Source organism: Tiliqua scincoides, chromosome 1, assembly GCF_035046505.1.
Source record: "Tiliqua scincoides isolate rTilSci1 chromosome 1, rTilSci1.hap2, whole genome shotgun sequence".
NCBI lineage: Eukaryota > Metazoa > Chordata > Lepidosauria > Squamata > Scincidae > Tiliqua > Tiliqua scincoides.
The window spans coordinates 133,645,762-133,660,014 of record NC_089821.1 but is presented as its reverse complement, the minus strand read 5'-3'; the positions used below and the strand labels follow the sequence as shown (position 1 = coordinate 133,660,014).

The 14,253-nt window shown below is 45.5% G+C and overlaps 1 protein-coding gene across 3 annotated transcripts in view; it reads right to left on the bottom strand.

The window, feature by feature from the left end:
- PCNT (pericentrin) overlaps positions 1–14,253 on the bottom strand; it is a 117,683-nt gene that overhangs the window by 31,492 nt on the left and 71,938 nt on the right. For all 3 annotated transcript variants that reach the window (XM_066632089.1, XM_066632175.1, XM_066632252.1), the window contains 4 exons: positions 11,341–12,387; positions 8,968–9,480; positions 6,950–7,052; positions 4,757–4,917 (listed from right to left, as the gene is read on the bottom strand). In XM_066632089.1, the coding sequence (XP_066488186.1) occupies positions 4,757–4,917; positions 6,950–7,052; positions 8,968–9,480; positions 11,341–12,387 (1,824 nt within the window). The remainder of the gene's footprint in view (positions 1–4,756; positions 4,918–6,949; positions 7,053–8,967; positions 9,481–11,340; positions 12,388–14,253) is intronic.

The following is a 14,253-nucleotide window of genomic DNA, read 5'->3' as shown; positions in this document are numbered from 1 at the left end:
GTTTTGTTTTGGTAGTTCTATTCCTTATCTGTGTCTTGTGCCTTTTATTTTATTGTGTTTTATTTTACTGCTTTGTATCTATTGTTGGTTTTGGAAGTTGTACGTTGCCCTGCTGATTCTACAGGGAATTATTTAAATAAATATATTGCAATGGGACAGCTTTACAAAGGATAAAAATGGAATTCTAACCTGTGCATAGCTTCTTCCTGGAAGAGGGAGGAAGACATTCTCCACTGTATGGGTTGCCCCTCCCACTCGGAGAAGCAGGACTGGACTTGCTTGAGGTCTCTTTCTCCTGTGAAGGGCATTCCAACTCAGTCTGGATCTGGAGAACTGGAATTGAGAACCTCTCCATATATAAGACTGAACATGGGAACCAAAGTGGGCCATCTAAAGGCAACAAGGACAACTGGCAAGGAGCCAAAAAGTTAAACAACTAACAGAAATTTGAACGAACAGAACAGAAATAGTAGAGTGACTTCAGAGAATGGACTCCTATGGAACACAATGTGACATAAGGGAGGGGGCCTGGCCTCAGGAGTCCCTATCTGGCACCCTTCTAAGTTCAGGCCAATGAAAGAGAACACCTTTGCCAGAAGATGGTGGGCAGAATTCCCTCCTTCCTCTTCCAAGAATCGAATATTCACAGGTAAGAATTCCATTTTTCTCTGGAAGAGGAAGGAGGGCATTCTCCACTGTGTGGGATATGCCAGAGTTAGGATACCCTGGGTGGGTCTGGCATTGGTGCATAGTTGGCAACCTTCAGTCTCGAAAGACTATGGTATCGCGCTCTGAAAGGTGGTTCTGGCACAGCGTCTAGTGTGGCTGAAAAGGCCGATTCAGGAGTGACAATCCCTTCCACACCGGGAGCAAGTGCAGTCTGTCCCTGGTCTGTCTCCCTGGCTATGGGCCTTCCTTCTTTGCCTCTTTGCCTCAGACTGCTGGCAAAGTGTCTCTTCAAACTGGAAAAGGCCATGCTGCACAGCCTGCCTCCAAGCGGGCCGCTCAGAGGCCAGGGTTTCCCACTTGTTGAGGTCCATCCCTAAAGCCTTCAGATCCCTCTTGCAGATGTCCTTGTATCGCAGCTGTGGTCTACCTGTAGGGTGCTTTCCTTGCACGAGTTCTCCATAGAGGAGATCCTTTGGGATCCGGCCATCATCCATTCTCGCGACATGACCGAGCCAACGCAGGCGTCTCTGTTTCAGCAGTGCATACATGCTAGGGATTCCAGCACGTTCCAGGACTGTGTTGTTTGGAACTTTGTCCTGCCAAGTGATGCCGAGGATGCATCGGAGGCAGCGCATGTGGAAAGCGCTCAGTTTCCTCTCCTGTTGTGAGCGAAGAGTCCATGACTCGCTGCAGTACAGAAGTGTACTCAGGACGCAAGCTCTGTAGACCTGGATCGTGGTATGTTCCGTCAGCTTCTTGTTGGACCAGACTCAGTTTGTGAGTCTGGAAAACGTGGTAGCTGCTTTACCGATGCGTTTGTTGCGATTGGTGTATAACCAATCGATTGATAACCAATCGATTGATGCGATTGGTGTATAACCACCAATGTAGAACCACCCTCAGTGGTGTATAACCACCCTCTGGAGGACCCTTCTACCAAAAGCTGCCTCAGCCAAAGCTGCCAGGTCAACTCTGTAATGTTTCGTAAAGGTATTGAGAGAGGCCCAGGTGGCCACTTTGCAAATAATCTGCTAGGGAGGCTGCTCCATCATAGACAGCAGAGGCAGCCGCCCTCCTGGTGGAGTGGGCTGTTATCCTGGGGGTGGGGGAAGAGTTCCTTGTCCAAAGCCCTACAGAGCTCCTCTATAACTGTCCTAAGCTATCACAAAAGGAGGGCAGCAGAGGCTTTCTTGCCTGGAAAGGACCCTGCAGAGGTTACAAACAGGGCTTCTGTTTTCCTGATATCTTTAGTCTGCTCCGTGTAGTAGCGAAGCACCCTCCTAACATCCAATTTATGCAAACTCTTTTCTTTTGGGTGCACAGCGAGATCTCCAGAAACCAGGGGTACTGAGGCCACCTGGGAGCTACTAGTAGAACCTTCACCCTGAATTGTCTGATCCAACATAAGGTCAGAGGAAGCAGAGAAATTGGGGAGAAAGGCATACAGAAGAACTTCCAGCCATGGAGTCTTTAGAGCATCTATTCCTTCCGCATCTCTTACCTCTGCTCTGGAAAAAGACCTTGGTACTTGCATGTTGTCTTTGGTAGCAAACAAGTCCAGAACTGGAAGATCTAGTTTGATGGTGATCTGAGAGAACACTTCCAGGGGTAGGTGCCACTTGGGCTTGCTGACTTTGCACCTGCTGAGCCAATCTGCTGCAGAGGTGGCAGTACCCACCAGATGCTCTGATTTTACAGAGGCTAAGTTCCTTTCTGCCCATTGTAGGAGGGGTCGCTTCTTGCATTAGGCTTCTGGATCTTGTGCTGCCCTGTTGGTTCACTTAAGCCTTGGCTGTCATGTTGCCCATCCAAATCAAGATGTAATGACACTGGAGCAGGCTCTGGAACTTTAGGAGCACAAGATGGATCGCTCGCAGCTCAAGTCAGTTGATGCTGTGTTTGCTTTCCTCTGCAGATCAAGTTCCCTGTGTGATTGAGTTGTTGATATGTGTGCCCCAGCCTAGGAGGCTCGCACCCATGGTGACTATCAGGCGTTGGAGAATTTTCAAGCTGACCTCTCTTTGCAGCTTCCGCAGAGCTAGCCACCAAGCTTTTCATGTCCTTGCTGATGTGGATGGTATTGTGTATTCTTTTCTTGATTAGAAGCTGGTGTGGAGCCAGAAGGGTCTGAACTGGTCATATGTGAAATTGGGACCAGGAAACAACATCTTGACATGAAACCATGAGTCCCTGGACACTGGCTAATATAATCAGGTTCAGACTGTTCAAGCAAGCAGAGAGGGAAAGGAGATCCTGCAGGGTCTGTTGTCTGCTTGGGGACAGGGAGATCCTGAAGGCTTCTGTATCAACCAGGAGACCAAGGTGTTCCAGCCAGGGCTTGCCCCTGCTCTGGAGCCCTGCTGCCTTTGTCGGAGGGGCCGCGGCAGTGTGCCACAGTGGGAAGCACACATCCACAGTATCCTCTTTTCCCCCATTGCTCTTGTTACATTCTAGCATGCGCACACTTAGAGTGACTCCACCAAGGTGCTGGAATGCAGTCAGTGGAGGCCTCCCAGCAACCGCAGAGCTGTGCTGGTAAGACCTGTTGAGCCTCCCTGGTTTTCCTGTTCCCTGGCTAAAACAGGGGAATGGGAAGGGAAAGGATGGGAGGTAAAAGACAGGAGGCCAGGTGGGGGAGGGGGCAGAGGTGAATAGAAGGAGGAAAGGAGGAAGAAAAAGACCTAATAATGCTGAGCTCGAAGGGCTCTGCGAGACCTGACTTGTCTCTTAGAGACGCAGAGCAGCAGAAAGAGACCTCAAGCAAGTCCAGCCCTGCCACTCAGAGTGGAAGGGGCAACTCACACAGTGGAGAATGTCCTCGTTCTTCTTCCAGAGAAAGAGTAGATTGTGGGTCCTTATTATCTGCAGATTTGGTATATGCGGATTTAACCTACCACAGGTTCTAAAACTGCGGGGGAGGACCCACAGAGGACGTGACCAGGAGGCCTATGGTCATTCTGTACAGGTTTGGAACCCGTGGTGGGTTAAATCTGTGGATAATGAGGACCCACTGTACTACACTCAACAATGAAAACTGGAAATCCCTGTAAAAAGGCTCCGGCTGGCATTCTGAGTCACAGGGAGGCCATGCAACCTCCTGGGCATGAATTCAGGTTGTGTCCAGGAGTTCCTATTTGGGCTGGACTGCAGATTCCTTTATCCACAGTTTTCGGCATTCACAGGGGTTCTGTTCATGGAACCCCTATGGATGTCGAGGTACGACCTGTATCCATTGTTTTGAGGTCTACCATTCTCTCTCATTAGAATGGAAAACCTATAATGGCACCAGGCCATAAAAAAAGATTCGGCTGGGAATATCTGAATGTCATTCCTGTATATGAAGGTAAGACAAGTATGCCCGTAAAATGCAAACAATGTAACTGACAGCCCAATCCTATGGGTGCCTTCCACTGATGGAACTATTGTTTTGTCAGTGGAAAGTCCCTCTCTGTCAGTGCTGCAGATGCAGTGACGACTCATGCAACAGAACTGCCAGTGCAAATAGCTGGAAACCATACATACATACCATCAGAGAACCCAGCCACTGTCAGAGGAGATAAGAAGGAGATAGGAGTGGGCAGTGGGAAGAAGTAACAGCAAGGAGGACATGAGGGGGAGGTGTCAAGGATGGCAAGGGATTATCGGCGTCAACAGTGCCACCAATATCCTATGCCCCTTGCTCGGCCCAACCATACCCTGTTGGGTCCACTCACCAGGCAACAGACAAAGATTTGGTGCCAACAAAGATCTGAGTAGATCCATGGCATGGTGGAGTAGGTAAGCTGAAATTTCTTTTACATACCCCTCCCTCCAGTTGTGGTTCCCAGCTGGCCCACAGCATATAGTAGAGCCCAAGCAGGCACCACTGCACATTATTTGCCAGTTGAGAATAAGACTGGACCAAAAGAAATGCAAGACCCATTTGCCTGAATGACAGAACATCATGAGATGCTCCAGTTTTTTTGAAGATAAAAACTTTTTCAAATCCTCAAACTAGTATTTCATGTTTAAGATGTTGCTATTTCAGCTTTAATAGCACTGGATACATAAACTAAAGAGCTCAGCAGTTTTAACTACCACATATTACCTTCAGTTGTTGTGAAAATGTTTCTTTTTCTTTCAATGCTGGTTTAGTGATATCTGGAACTATTCCAAAGTACTGCAGGTAAGCCATCACGTTGCCATCTTGGTGTACCATGGTTTCTGGATCTTCCTGATTAAGCTGAAGTACTAAATCAGAACTAGTATCTGAAAAACAAAACAGCAAATACATCATATGAATAGGGAACTAGCAGGGCACCAGACACTATGTATTTCTTAGTGTCTAGATCAGGAGTGCCCAAAACCCGGCCCTGGGGCCACTTGCGGCCCTCAAGGACTCCCAAAGCGGCCCTCAGGGAGCCCTCAGTCTCTAATGAGCCTTTAGCCCTCCGGAGACATGCTGGAGCCTGCACTGGCCCAATGCAACTGTTTGACCTCTTGTGTGAGCTGTGGGATGAGGGCTCCCTCCACTGCTTGCTGTTTCATGTCTGTGATGTAGTAGCAGCAGCAAAAAGGGAAAGGCCAGCCTTGCTTTGTTCAAGGCCTTTTATAGGCCTTGAGCTATTTCAAGACCTTCATTCATTCATATAAGTTCATCTTTAATATATTCATTCATGTAAACTTATGTACATTTATTCAAATTTTAAATGTAAATTAATTATTTTTCCCCCGGCCCCCGAAACAGTGTCAGAGAGATGATGTGGCCCTCCTGCCAAAAACTTTGGACACCCTTGGGCTAGATGGACAGATTCCTACCAGCATAAGCTGCATCACCTGAATTTCTTTTGGATTGTGGGAATGATCTTGCCCTCCTCTTTGCAAAAGGCCTAGTTGTTGACACCATGGTGGGTGGGTGGTAACAAGATGTGTTCTGGAATCAGGAAGATACCCATCTTTTTGCTATGGGGACCACAAGAATTTCAAGAAAATGTTGAAATGTGAAGTGTTACAGTGGGAATTTCAGTTATGAAGCTGGTGTTTAGAGTTCTGTTATCTAGCTTTTATGTAGTTAGATTGTTTTAGACATTTATAGCGCAATCCTAACTGCATGTTAGACTGGCGAAAGTCCCTTGCACCAACCTTGGAGGGTTGCAAATGTGCCGTAAAGCATGTTTGTGCCTTCTCACGAGCAAGCTGCACCAGCATACAGAGGTGCACTGGCACACGGAGCCTAAAACCAGCTTCTGTGGCAGCTTGCAGGGTGAGCCTTGCGTTGGCCCACCTGGGCCGACGCAAGGCTCTGGATTGGGCAGGGAGGAGGCAGGAGGGAGGCGTTCTGGAGTGGGCGTGAGGGCAGGCAATGGGTGATCCTGGGTGCAGGCGGGTCAGGAGTAGGAGGCAAGGCTGGGACCTGGCAGTTATGCTGGATCCCAACCCCTGTTCCCAGGGAGCTTGGAGCGGCTTCAAGCTGCTCCGCTCTCCTCGGATTTTTGCCACCTCCGGAGGTGGCACAAGTCCGTGGAGACCTATAGGGGCTATGGTGCCTTACCCGGGGGTAAGGGGAAAAGTTTTCCCTTACCTCTGGCTGAGCCAATTTGGGCACGTATCCTGTGCTGGATACAGTGCAAGCCTCCTGGCTTGCCTGTTCCAGCACAAGTTAGGATTGCGCCCTTCATTATAGTACTGTCACTTTTGTGCAAGTTTTTTTGGGGGGGAGGGGGAGTGTTCATATATGGTAATCCATCCTGAAACTTCAAGAGCAAGTAGGAAAGAAATAAACATTATTATGAACCTAAGTAAAAAGAGAAAATTAGAAGCTTGAAAAGGCAATTGCTTTGAAAAGGCAATTGAAAAGGCAGTTGTCTCTCTAGCTATCTACATAGACACACACACTCACTCAAATCTAGAAAGAAATTTTGCCCCATGAATAATAGCATGACAAAATGATACAAGTCATTTTCTTCAGATTAAAAGAAGCATCAAAATTCTTAAATATGTTTTCACTGCTCATTAAGTTCTTGTCACTGTTTTAGTTTTCAAGGCTATAGGTTATTCAGATGTCATGGCACCAGACTGAATATGGGATGAGACTGGAGAGTATGCCCTATCCCAAGGGCAATGGAAATCCCATACTGAAATAAAAACAGGAGTTCCCAATTTTCTAGTTACTTTCTATTTGCATGGAGGTGGGAGGGAATGTGAACCTGAGCCAATGACATCTCAGGCAAATCCCAGGACCAAAATACCATTTGAGCAGGCCCACTGAAATAAGCAAAAAAGTTTGGATCCATTAACTCACTGCTGCCATGGTCAATGCTTGCACCCTCAAGCCTGGACATTGTCGATCTTAGATCATCTTGCAATTCGGAGGGAATCAGAATGCAACCTTCAGCATCTCTAACCTATTCAGAAATGAATATACAAAAATGGAATGAAATCCCAGTTCATTCAGATTTTTCCACCACTATGAAGTTTGCGCAAACTGCAGCTTTACTTTTCCCCACTTGTAACAAGCAGCTACATTCTGAGGGTCACAGTTTACACTATATTTTTACACCTACTTCGTATTAGCTAATGACGGTGTACCTGTATAGATCACATTTCAAAATACAAGCAGCAATCAGGTTCTGTCAAAGGCAGTCAAGGAAGTAAACTGGAATGCTTGCAAGATCCCTCCCCCCAAACCAATCCCTGGGCTGCTGTTGATAACTGCATATGATTGGGAAAAGCCTTAGCTGATGCCTGGCTTTCAAAGGTTTTACACAATCAGGAGAAGCACTGGGCTTCCTTACACATCTGGCACTTTACCAACAAGGAGCAAGAAAGAAAGATTTCGGGTGTGACAGGTTTCTCCTGACTTACCTGGGAGCAGAGCTGCCCGGGAACCAGCCCCCAGGCTGGGTGGCAGCCGCAGCAGGGGGAGGGAGGTTGCCTTAGTCCCTGCAGCTCGTAGGGGAAATGGAGCCATGGGGCTGCCACAGACAGATCCTCACATCTGCCGGGAGAGTAGTAACGAGGCCGGAGGGGACCAGCCTGTGGACTCCTAGGAGTAGGCTTCGGAGAGCCATGGCCAAGGGACGCACAGCTCACCAGACAGAGACTGGCTGGGTGCCAACTGCAGCCCCGCCCCTCCGAGTTTCAGAGGGGGTGGAGCAGGGGGCACGCAGGCCCAGGTTGACTCCGGCAGGCTCCACAGTGGCTGAGGAGACCATTCAGCAACAAACCTGGCCTGTTCCTGAACGAGGCGCTGGGGCCGTGGGGAACCAAGCAAGTCTCTGACCGGCAGGACGGGCTTCCGGCAGACTGCCTAGAGCTCTGGGGCTCGCCCCCTTGCCTGCCAGCCTGTGGGGGCAGCACTGCCCACAAGCCCAGCCCAATCTAGGGGCGATGATGTGGGCAACAGTCCCCGCATCCCAGCTGGCAGGTAGAGCAGGAAGGAGAGGCACATGTAAGAAGAGGGAGAGAGGGCTCAGGTGGCCAGCATTATAACCCTCCTGGGGACGAAGGGGCAGAGCCAAAGGGGGCTGGTCCCCGGGCCAGGAATGGGCCAGATGCTGGCTACCCGGGAACCAAAGTGGCCTGGGGCTGAGAGGGTCCTAAATGGTAGGGAGAAGGACCTGGGTGATGCAACCCCCTTCCCCCACAACCCTACTGGGCCAGGCTAACATTGCTGAAGCCAGGCCTCAAGATGCTCCGCTGCTGCCTCTTGCACAGTGGGTCCCCCGTGTGCCGGGCCCCACAGGATGCAACTGCAGTTGCTGACCCATAGACATTGTATAGTAGTAAAGAATCACTTCCTTCTCACCATGTCTTCCTATACTTTCAGTCCTCAAATGAGGAGCAGACCCGCTTCATTTCTCAAAGAGGAATAGATCTACACATTCCCCTGTAGTTGAGGATGTGTCCACTAATTATTTGGCCCAAAAGTAGGAGGGTGCCTTGGCTTACAAGCTTTTCCCCACCACTCTCCCCACCACTGAAGAAAGGTTAGTGAATAGAAAGAGTGATCTCTCATTCCAGTACCATACATACGATGGTATTTCTCAAGTTAGATTTAGATCTCTTGTTCTATTATATGCAATATCATCTATTTTTCAAGACTGAATTCGCTTACATAGAATTAATTATTAAAGGGATATTGTAACATAGTCCAGAATTACCTTTACTTCATTGACTAGTTCATGATGAAGTGATACCATCTGACTACTATGACACAATACCTATTATTCTTTACTCATTTGGTTTCCATGGGAACTACTGAGGGAACATGACTCAGCAATAAACTAATGTGTGTTGAGGAAATAATTAGTCACTCACTAGGATATTCTTTTGCACACCATTGTACTCAGTAAGTCCTGATAATGATGGAAACTGGAAGGATGGGTAGGTTGCAATTTTCTCATCTCCATTAGAGTAGGATCTATGGCATCCTAACAAACCAGAGGTTTCTTCCTGTTCAATCAAGGAGTCTGAGAACAGACTTTCAAAGCCTATGCTGTCCATGCCATCAAAGTTTGAGAAGGGTGTTAATGGAAGACTTGCTTGAAGTTCCATGCTATTCTGCTTTCTCATTATCTCTGGTGAGTCCCATGAAGTCTCATCTATTACTATAGTTTGGACATTTTCAAATATCTTTTGAGTGGGTTGTATGCTTTGAGAAAGAGTATTAATCTGCAATGATTGCTGAAAATGGGGTTTCAGATTTTGTGGCTCTTTAATAGTACTTGTTATTTCTGCTTCCTGAATCAAAAGCACTCCTTGTAAGCATTCATCTTGAGAATTAAGATCTTTGTAGGAAGTCTTCAGATTAGTCAGAATAATATTTTCCTCCTGCAAAACAATATAAACATTCAGTAAACTGCTTTGACATGAAACCTCTCAAAGGCTGAGTAAAAATATAGGAAGTAGCAACACTTTTTCACAAACATTGTCGCCTATGAGAAAAAGTCCTCTGTTTTTCAGCAACTGAGAGGGCCCCAAATGAGTAAGAGTATTTTCAGCAGGGCTATATTCTGCCAGGCACTCATTCAGGCAGAGTATTCTTTCTTGGCACCTGGTAATTATTTTATTTATTTATTTACTGTATTTCTACTCTGCCTTTCTCCCCGAAGGGACCCAAAACAGCGGTACTCCAAAGTGAGCCTCTTTGCATCCCTGATCAGTTGTTGCTTCTGAATCAGCATTGTTTGCACTCAGCAACCCAGACATGAAGCCAAGAAGGCTTGATTTATAAAAAGGAACAATGATGCTGAAATTACAGCTAAGCAGAGCAGCAAATATACTAGAGCAAGACAACAGCATGTATCCCTCTATAGATTAATTTGCCCTCCCTTTGAAGCCTCATTCTCATACCAAAAATATCTGCCTAAAAGCACGTCATGCAACCCTATTCAATATTGCAAAAAAAAAAAAAAAGCAACATACAGAGATTCATTTGAAACAATTCCTTTGGTCTAGAAGGCACTTATACATAGTCCCTTCTAGATCAAAGGAATTTTTGTTTCAAAAAAATAGACCACCTTCAATATAACAGTCTATGAATATTTGCTAAGCTTTCCCATGCCATTACAATAACCTTCTGAATTTAATGCTAAATATTTATAAAATGCAATTGCTTATAAACATAATGCCTCAACAAACAAGCAGTTAATTTTAACATAGCAGAGCATATGTCAGATTCCAGCCAGCCTTGAAGAGCTTTAGGAATAGGGGAGAGGTTTCTGAAGATAGAAAAAGGAATGAGGGAATCTTTTCCCCCAGTCTCTCCCCCTGCTTCAACTATATAGGGCTAACTAAGAGCCCCATCCCAAACTTCCTCAGTGCTCCACTGAGCTCAGTGTCACAAATGTGCCATAAATTACGTTCACAGCACCCGGAGAGGAGGGGCCGCCGATGCAGAGCTCAGCACAGCATGAAGGGTCAGGCGATGATCAAGCAGAGCTGGCTGGCGGTAAGCAGCTTCGGAGCGGGGGGGGGAGGCAGGGAGTAGGTGAAGCAAGGCAGGGGAGGAACCGGAGCGGGGGGGGGGGGAAGCTGCCAGCTTCAGGACTGGGCTGCCCATGGTTGGGATTCTAGGTTGGTTATTAGCCCCAAACTTTAGTGCTTTATTGCTAAATACTGTAGCAATAGCAGGCAAGCATTCTGAAGAGGGAACAGGAAATGCCTCTTTACTTTTTCTCCCTCCTGGAATTCACACAGCAATAAGATATGGCAGGCTCATCCAAAATCACTACAGCACACCAGCTCCAAAGATCTGGCAATATGGGCAGTCTAAACTTAAGACTCAAGTTTAACCTAGCTTAAGTGGCTGGTGAAGATAATTGGAGTGCTGTTGCTAGGCCATCCTGCCCTTCAGCAAGGTATAATGCAAGACAGATTAAAAATGCATCTGCTTATCATTGGAAAAACAATACAGATATTAACAATTTCTTTGAGCAGATGAGTAGAAGTAACTAACATCTAAGGCCTGGGCTGTGGACTTTTTCCATCATTCTCCACACCCTGGGGCACCATTCCTTAAAAAAAAACTTTTTGTGTATTAATTTTGTCTTATTGTCAGCTGTTGTCAGGCAGATAGACAGGTGGTATATAAATATATTATTTAATATTTTAAAAACCTCAAGTTAACTAGCCCCTTTCTGAGATCCTATTTTATTCTGACCATTAAAAAAAACTATGGGTAACACATACCAGAGTATCACAATCAGACAATTCAGCTGATTCTGATGGATAGCTACTTGGTTCTCTTTCTTCATTTATTTCTTCAGGAGAGGCAAAGGCATCAAGCTTTGGTACCAGTTTTGGGAGGTTAGTTTCTTCTACAGCATTATCTTGAATTTTTTCCATGTAGGATTTCAACTGAGAGTGAAAGAGATCTCTTTCAGATCTCAGTGCTTCCTGTTCTTCCACACTTTTTTCAATCTGCAAATTGAGTTTTACAATAGTAGCTTGTAGTTTATTAATTTCTCCCTGATAAGTGGCTTCTTTGTCACACAACGTTTCTACCAAGGCCTGTAGTTCATTTTCAAGTTGCACAATATTTTCTTTTATATGATGTACTTCAGCTGCTTGCTCTGCTTTTTGCTCCGATACTGCCTGGAGCTGTAGTTCTCTCTCTGAATGCTTTGCTTCTTTCTCTCTCAGTTTATCTTCAAGTTCTTGGATATAAGCAGCAGTCAGAGTCATTTCAGTATCTCTTTGCATCGAACATATCTTCAGGTGTTTGTGTTTGTCCTGCAATTCATTATACTGTAGCTGTAAAGCTGTTAGTTCTGCAAGGTGCTGCCTAGAGGATGCCTGAACATTTTGAAGGTTTTGTTCAAGAATATTGATATCCATTTTAAACTGAGATTCTTTCTCTGCAAGTAGCTGCTGCAAAGAGTCTCTGTCTGTCAAAACCATATCTAATTGTTCCTGAAGCTGTTCTTGGCTGGAGTGAAATAGAGAGCTGTCACCCTCACCTCTGCTTTCCAGATGATTTAGTGATCCTTTGTTCAACTCATTTGGAAGGTTTTCCTGATGCACTTCCAGAACAAGATTGTTAACATTGTCTTGGGTATCACTGACTTCATGACGAATAGGTTCAAGGAGTGCCAACTCCATTTGAAGCTTCTCAATTACCCCATGGAGCTGTTCTATTTCTTCTGTTTTGTCCCTTAATAGTTGTTCCTTGTCACCACGAAGATATTCTATAGCTGATTTCATATTCTCAATTTCAAGCATTTGTTTTTCCAGAACCTGAAACACCAATAGGAATAATTGAAGATATAATACAAGGACTTGTTTGTGAACTGTTTTTCTGCTTTTAATTTTAAACAGAACAGATGACTTACGGATGACCCTCTTTACCTGTAATGCATTCTATAGTAAATCCATGCTGAACCTAAGGACACAGCTTCCATAGTTTGTTGTTTCAAACCATTTCTAGCCTACACTAATTCTGAGAAATATAAAAGCAAATGGAAAAATATTCACACTCCCTAATCAATTCAGTTGAAAGCAATGGGATGCAACTGACAAAATGAAGTTCAACAGAGACACACACAATTGTGTCCTAGCACCCTCCCCCCCCCCAAAAAAAAAAAAATCAAAGGCACAAGTACAGAATGGGTGATACCTGATTTGTCAGTACAATGTGTGAAAGGGTTCTTGGTGTTGCAGTGGATCATAAATCATGATCACAAGTCAACATGAGTCAGCAGTGTGATGTAGCTGCAATCAAGGTTAATGTGATTTTAGGTTGCATTATAGTAGAACTCATAGGTTCCAAGACAAGAGAAGTAGCGGTTCTGGTTCTCCTCCATGTTGGTCAGACCCCATCTAGAGTACTGTGTCCAATTCTGGGCATCACACTTTAAGAAGGATGCAGCCAAACTAGAGCAGGTTCAGAAAAGGGCAATGAAGATGGTCAGGGATTTAGAAAATAAATCCTGTGAGAAAAGTTGAGGGTATGTTTAATCTGGAAAAGAAAAGGTTGAGGGAGGGACACACATGAAATACTCTTCAAATACCTTCTTCAAATGAAGGGTTGTCACATGGAAGAGCGCAAAGATTTGTTCTTTGCTACCCCAGAGAGGAGATTTAGATCTAATCCACTCAGCTGCAGAAAAGATTTTGGTCAGATATTAGGAAAAATGCCTTAAAAGTAAGAGCAGTTCAACGACGGAACCAATTTCCAGAGATGGGCACTTGACTCATGTTGATTTGGCTCAAGTTGTACAAAAAAATGATTCTGATGACTTGAATCATGGACATCACTGACTTGACTTGCAACTCAGAGTCAATGACGCAAAAAAAAAAGTTGGGACTTGAAATGCCTCAAGTTCCGACTCCCTTTAGCAAGAGAGAGAGAGAGAGAGAGAGAGAGAGAGAGAGAGAGAGAGAGAGAGAGAGAGTGAGAGTGAGTGTGTGTTCTTGCTTATTTTTTTTCCACCGCATTAGCATCACGCCAAAGACCTCATGGGTGATCTGGTAGCCAGCCTACAGACCGACAGCAGTAGCAGACGCGGTGGGAGGAGGAGGTTGGTTCCAGGAGGCAGTGGGGTTAAGGGGAGGAGGAACATCCTCATCTTCCTTTTTTTCTGTGAATTTTTGCTCAAGAAAGCCACTGACTCACAACCCATTTCTCAAAATGACTCTACCTGTGAATTGAAAGACTTGAAGTTTTGCTCACATCAAGTTGCAATTGCCACATATTATGACTTGCAAATTGAGTCTCAGGGTCACTGACTGGAGCACATCCCTGCCAATTACTGAGGGAAGTGGTGGATTCTCTCTCACTGGATGTCTTTTTAAGCAAAGGCTTGACAGGCACCTTTTGAGGATGCAGATTTTCCTGCTTCAAGGAGGTAGTTCGACTAGATGGCCTCTTCCCAATCCAATATAAATCTCCATGGACTCTCATTGCTCTCATAATGGCAAAAAGACTAAAGTACTCAATTGGAAGGAAAGATGCCCACTAACATATGCCCAATGGATGGATGTCATTTCATGTTTATTAGTATTTGAGCAAATGGCATATCAATACCAGTTGTACATGAACGTATCTGAAAATATCTGGAGGTCATTCGATAAATGAAATGTCATCCACTCGCTCAGCGCCGC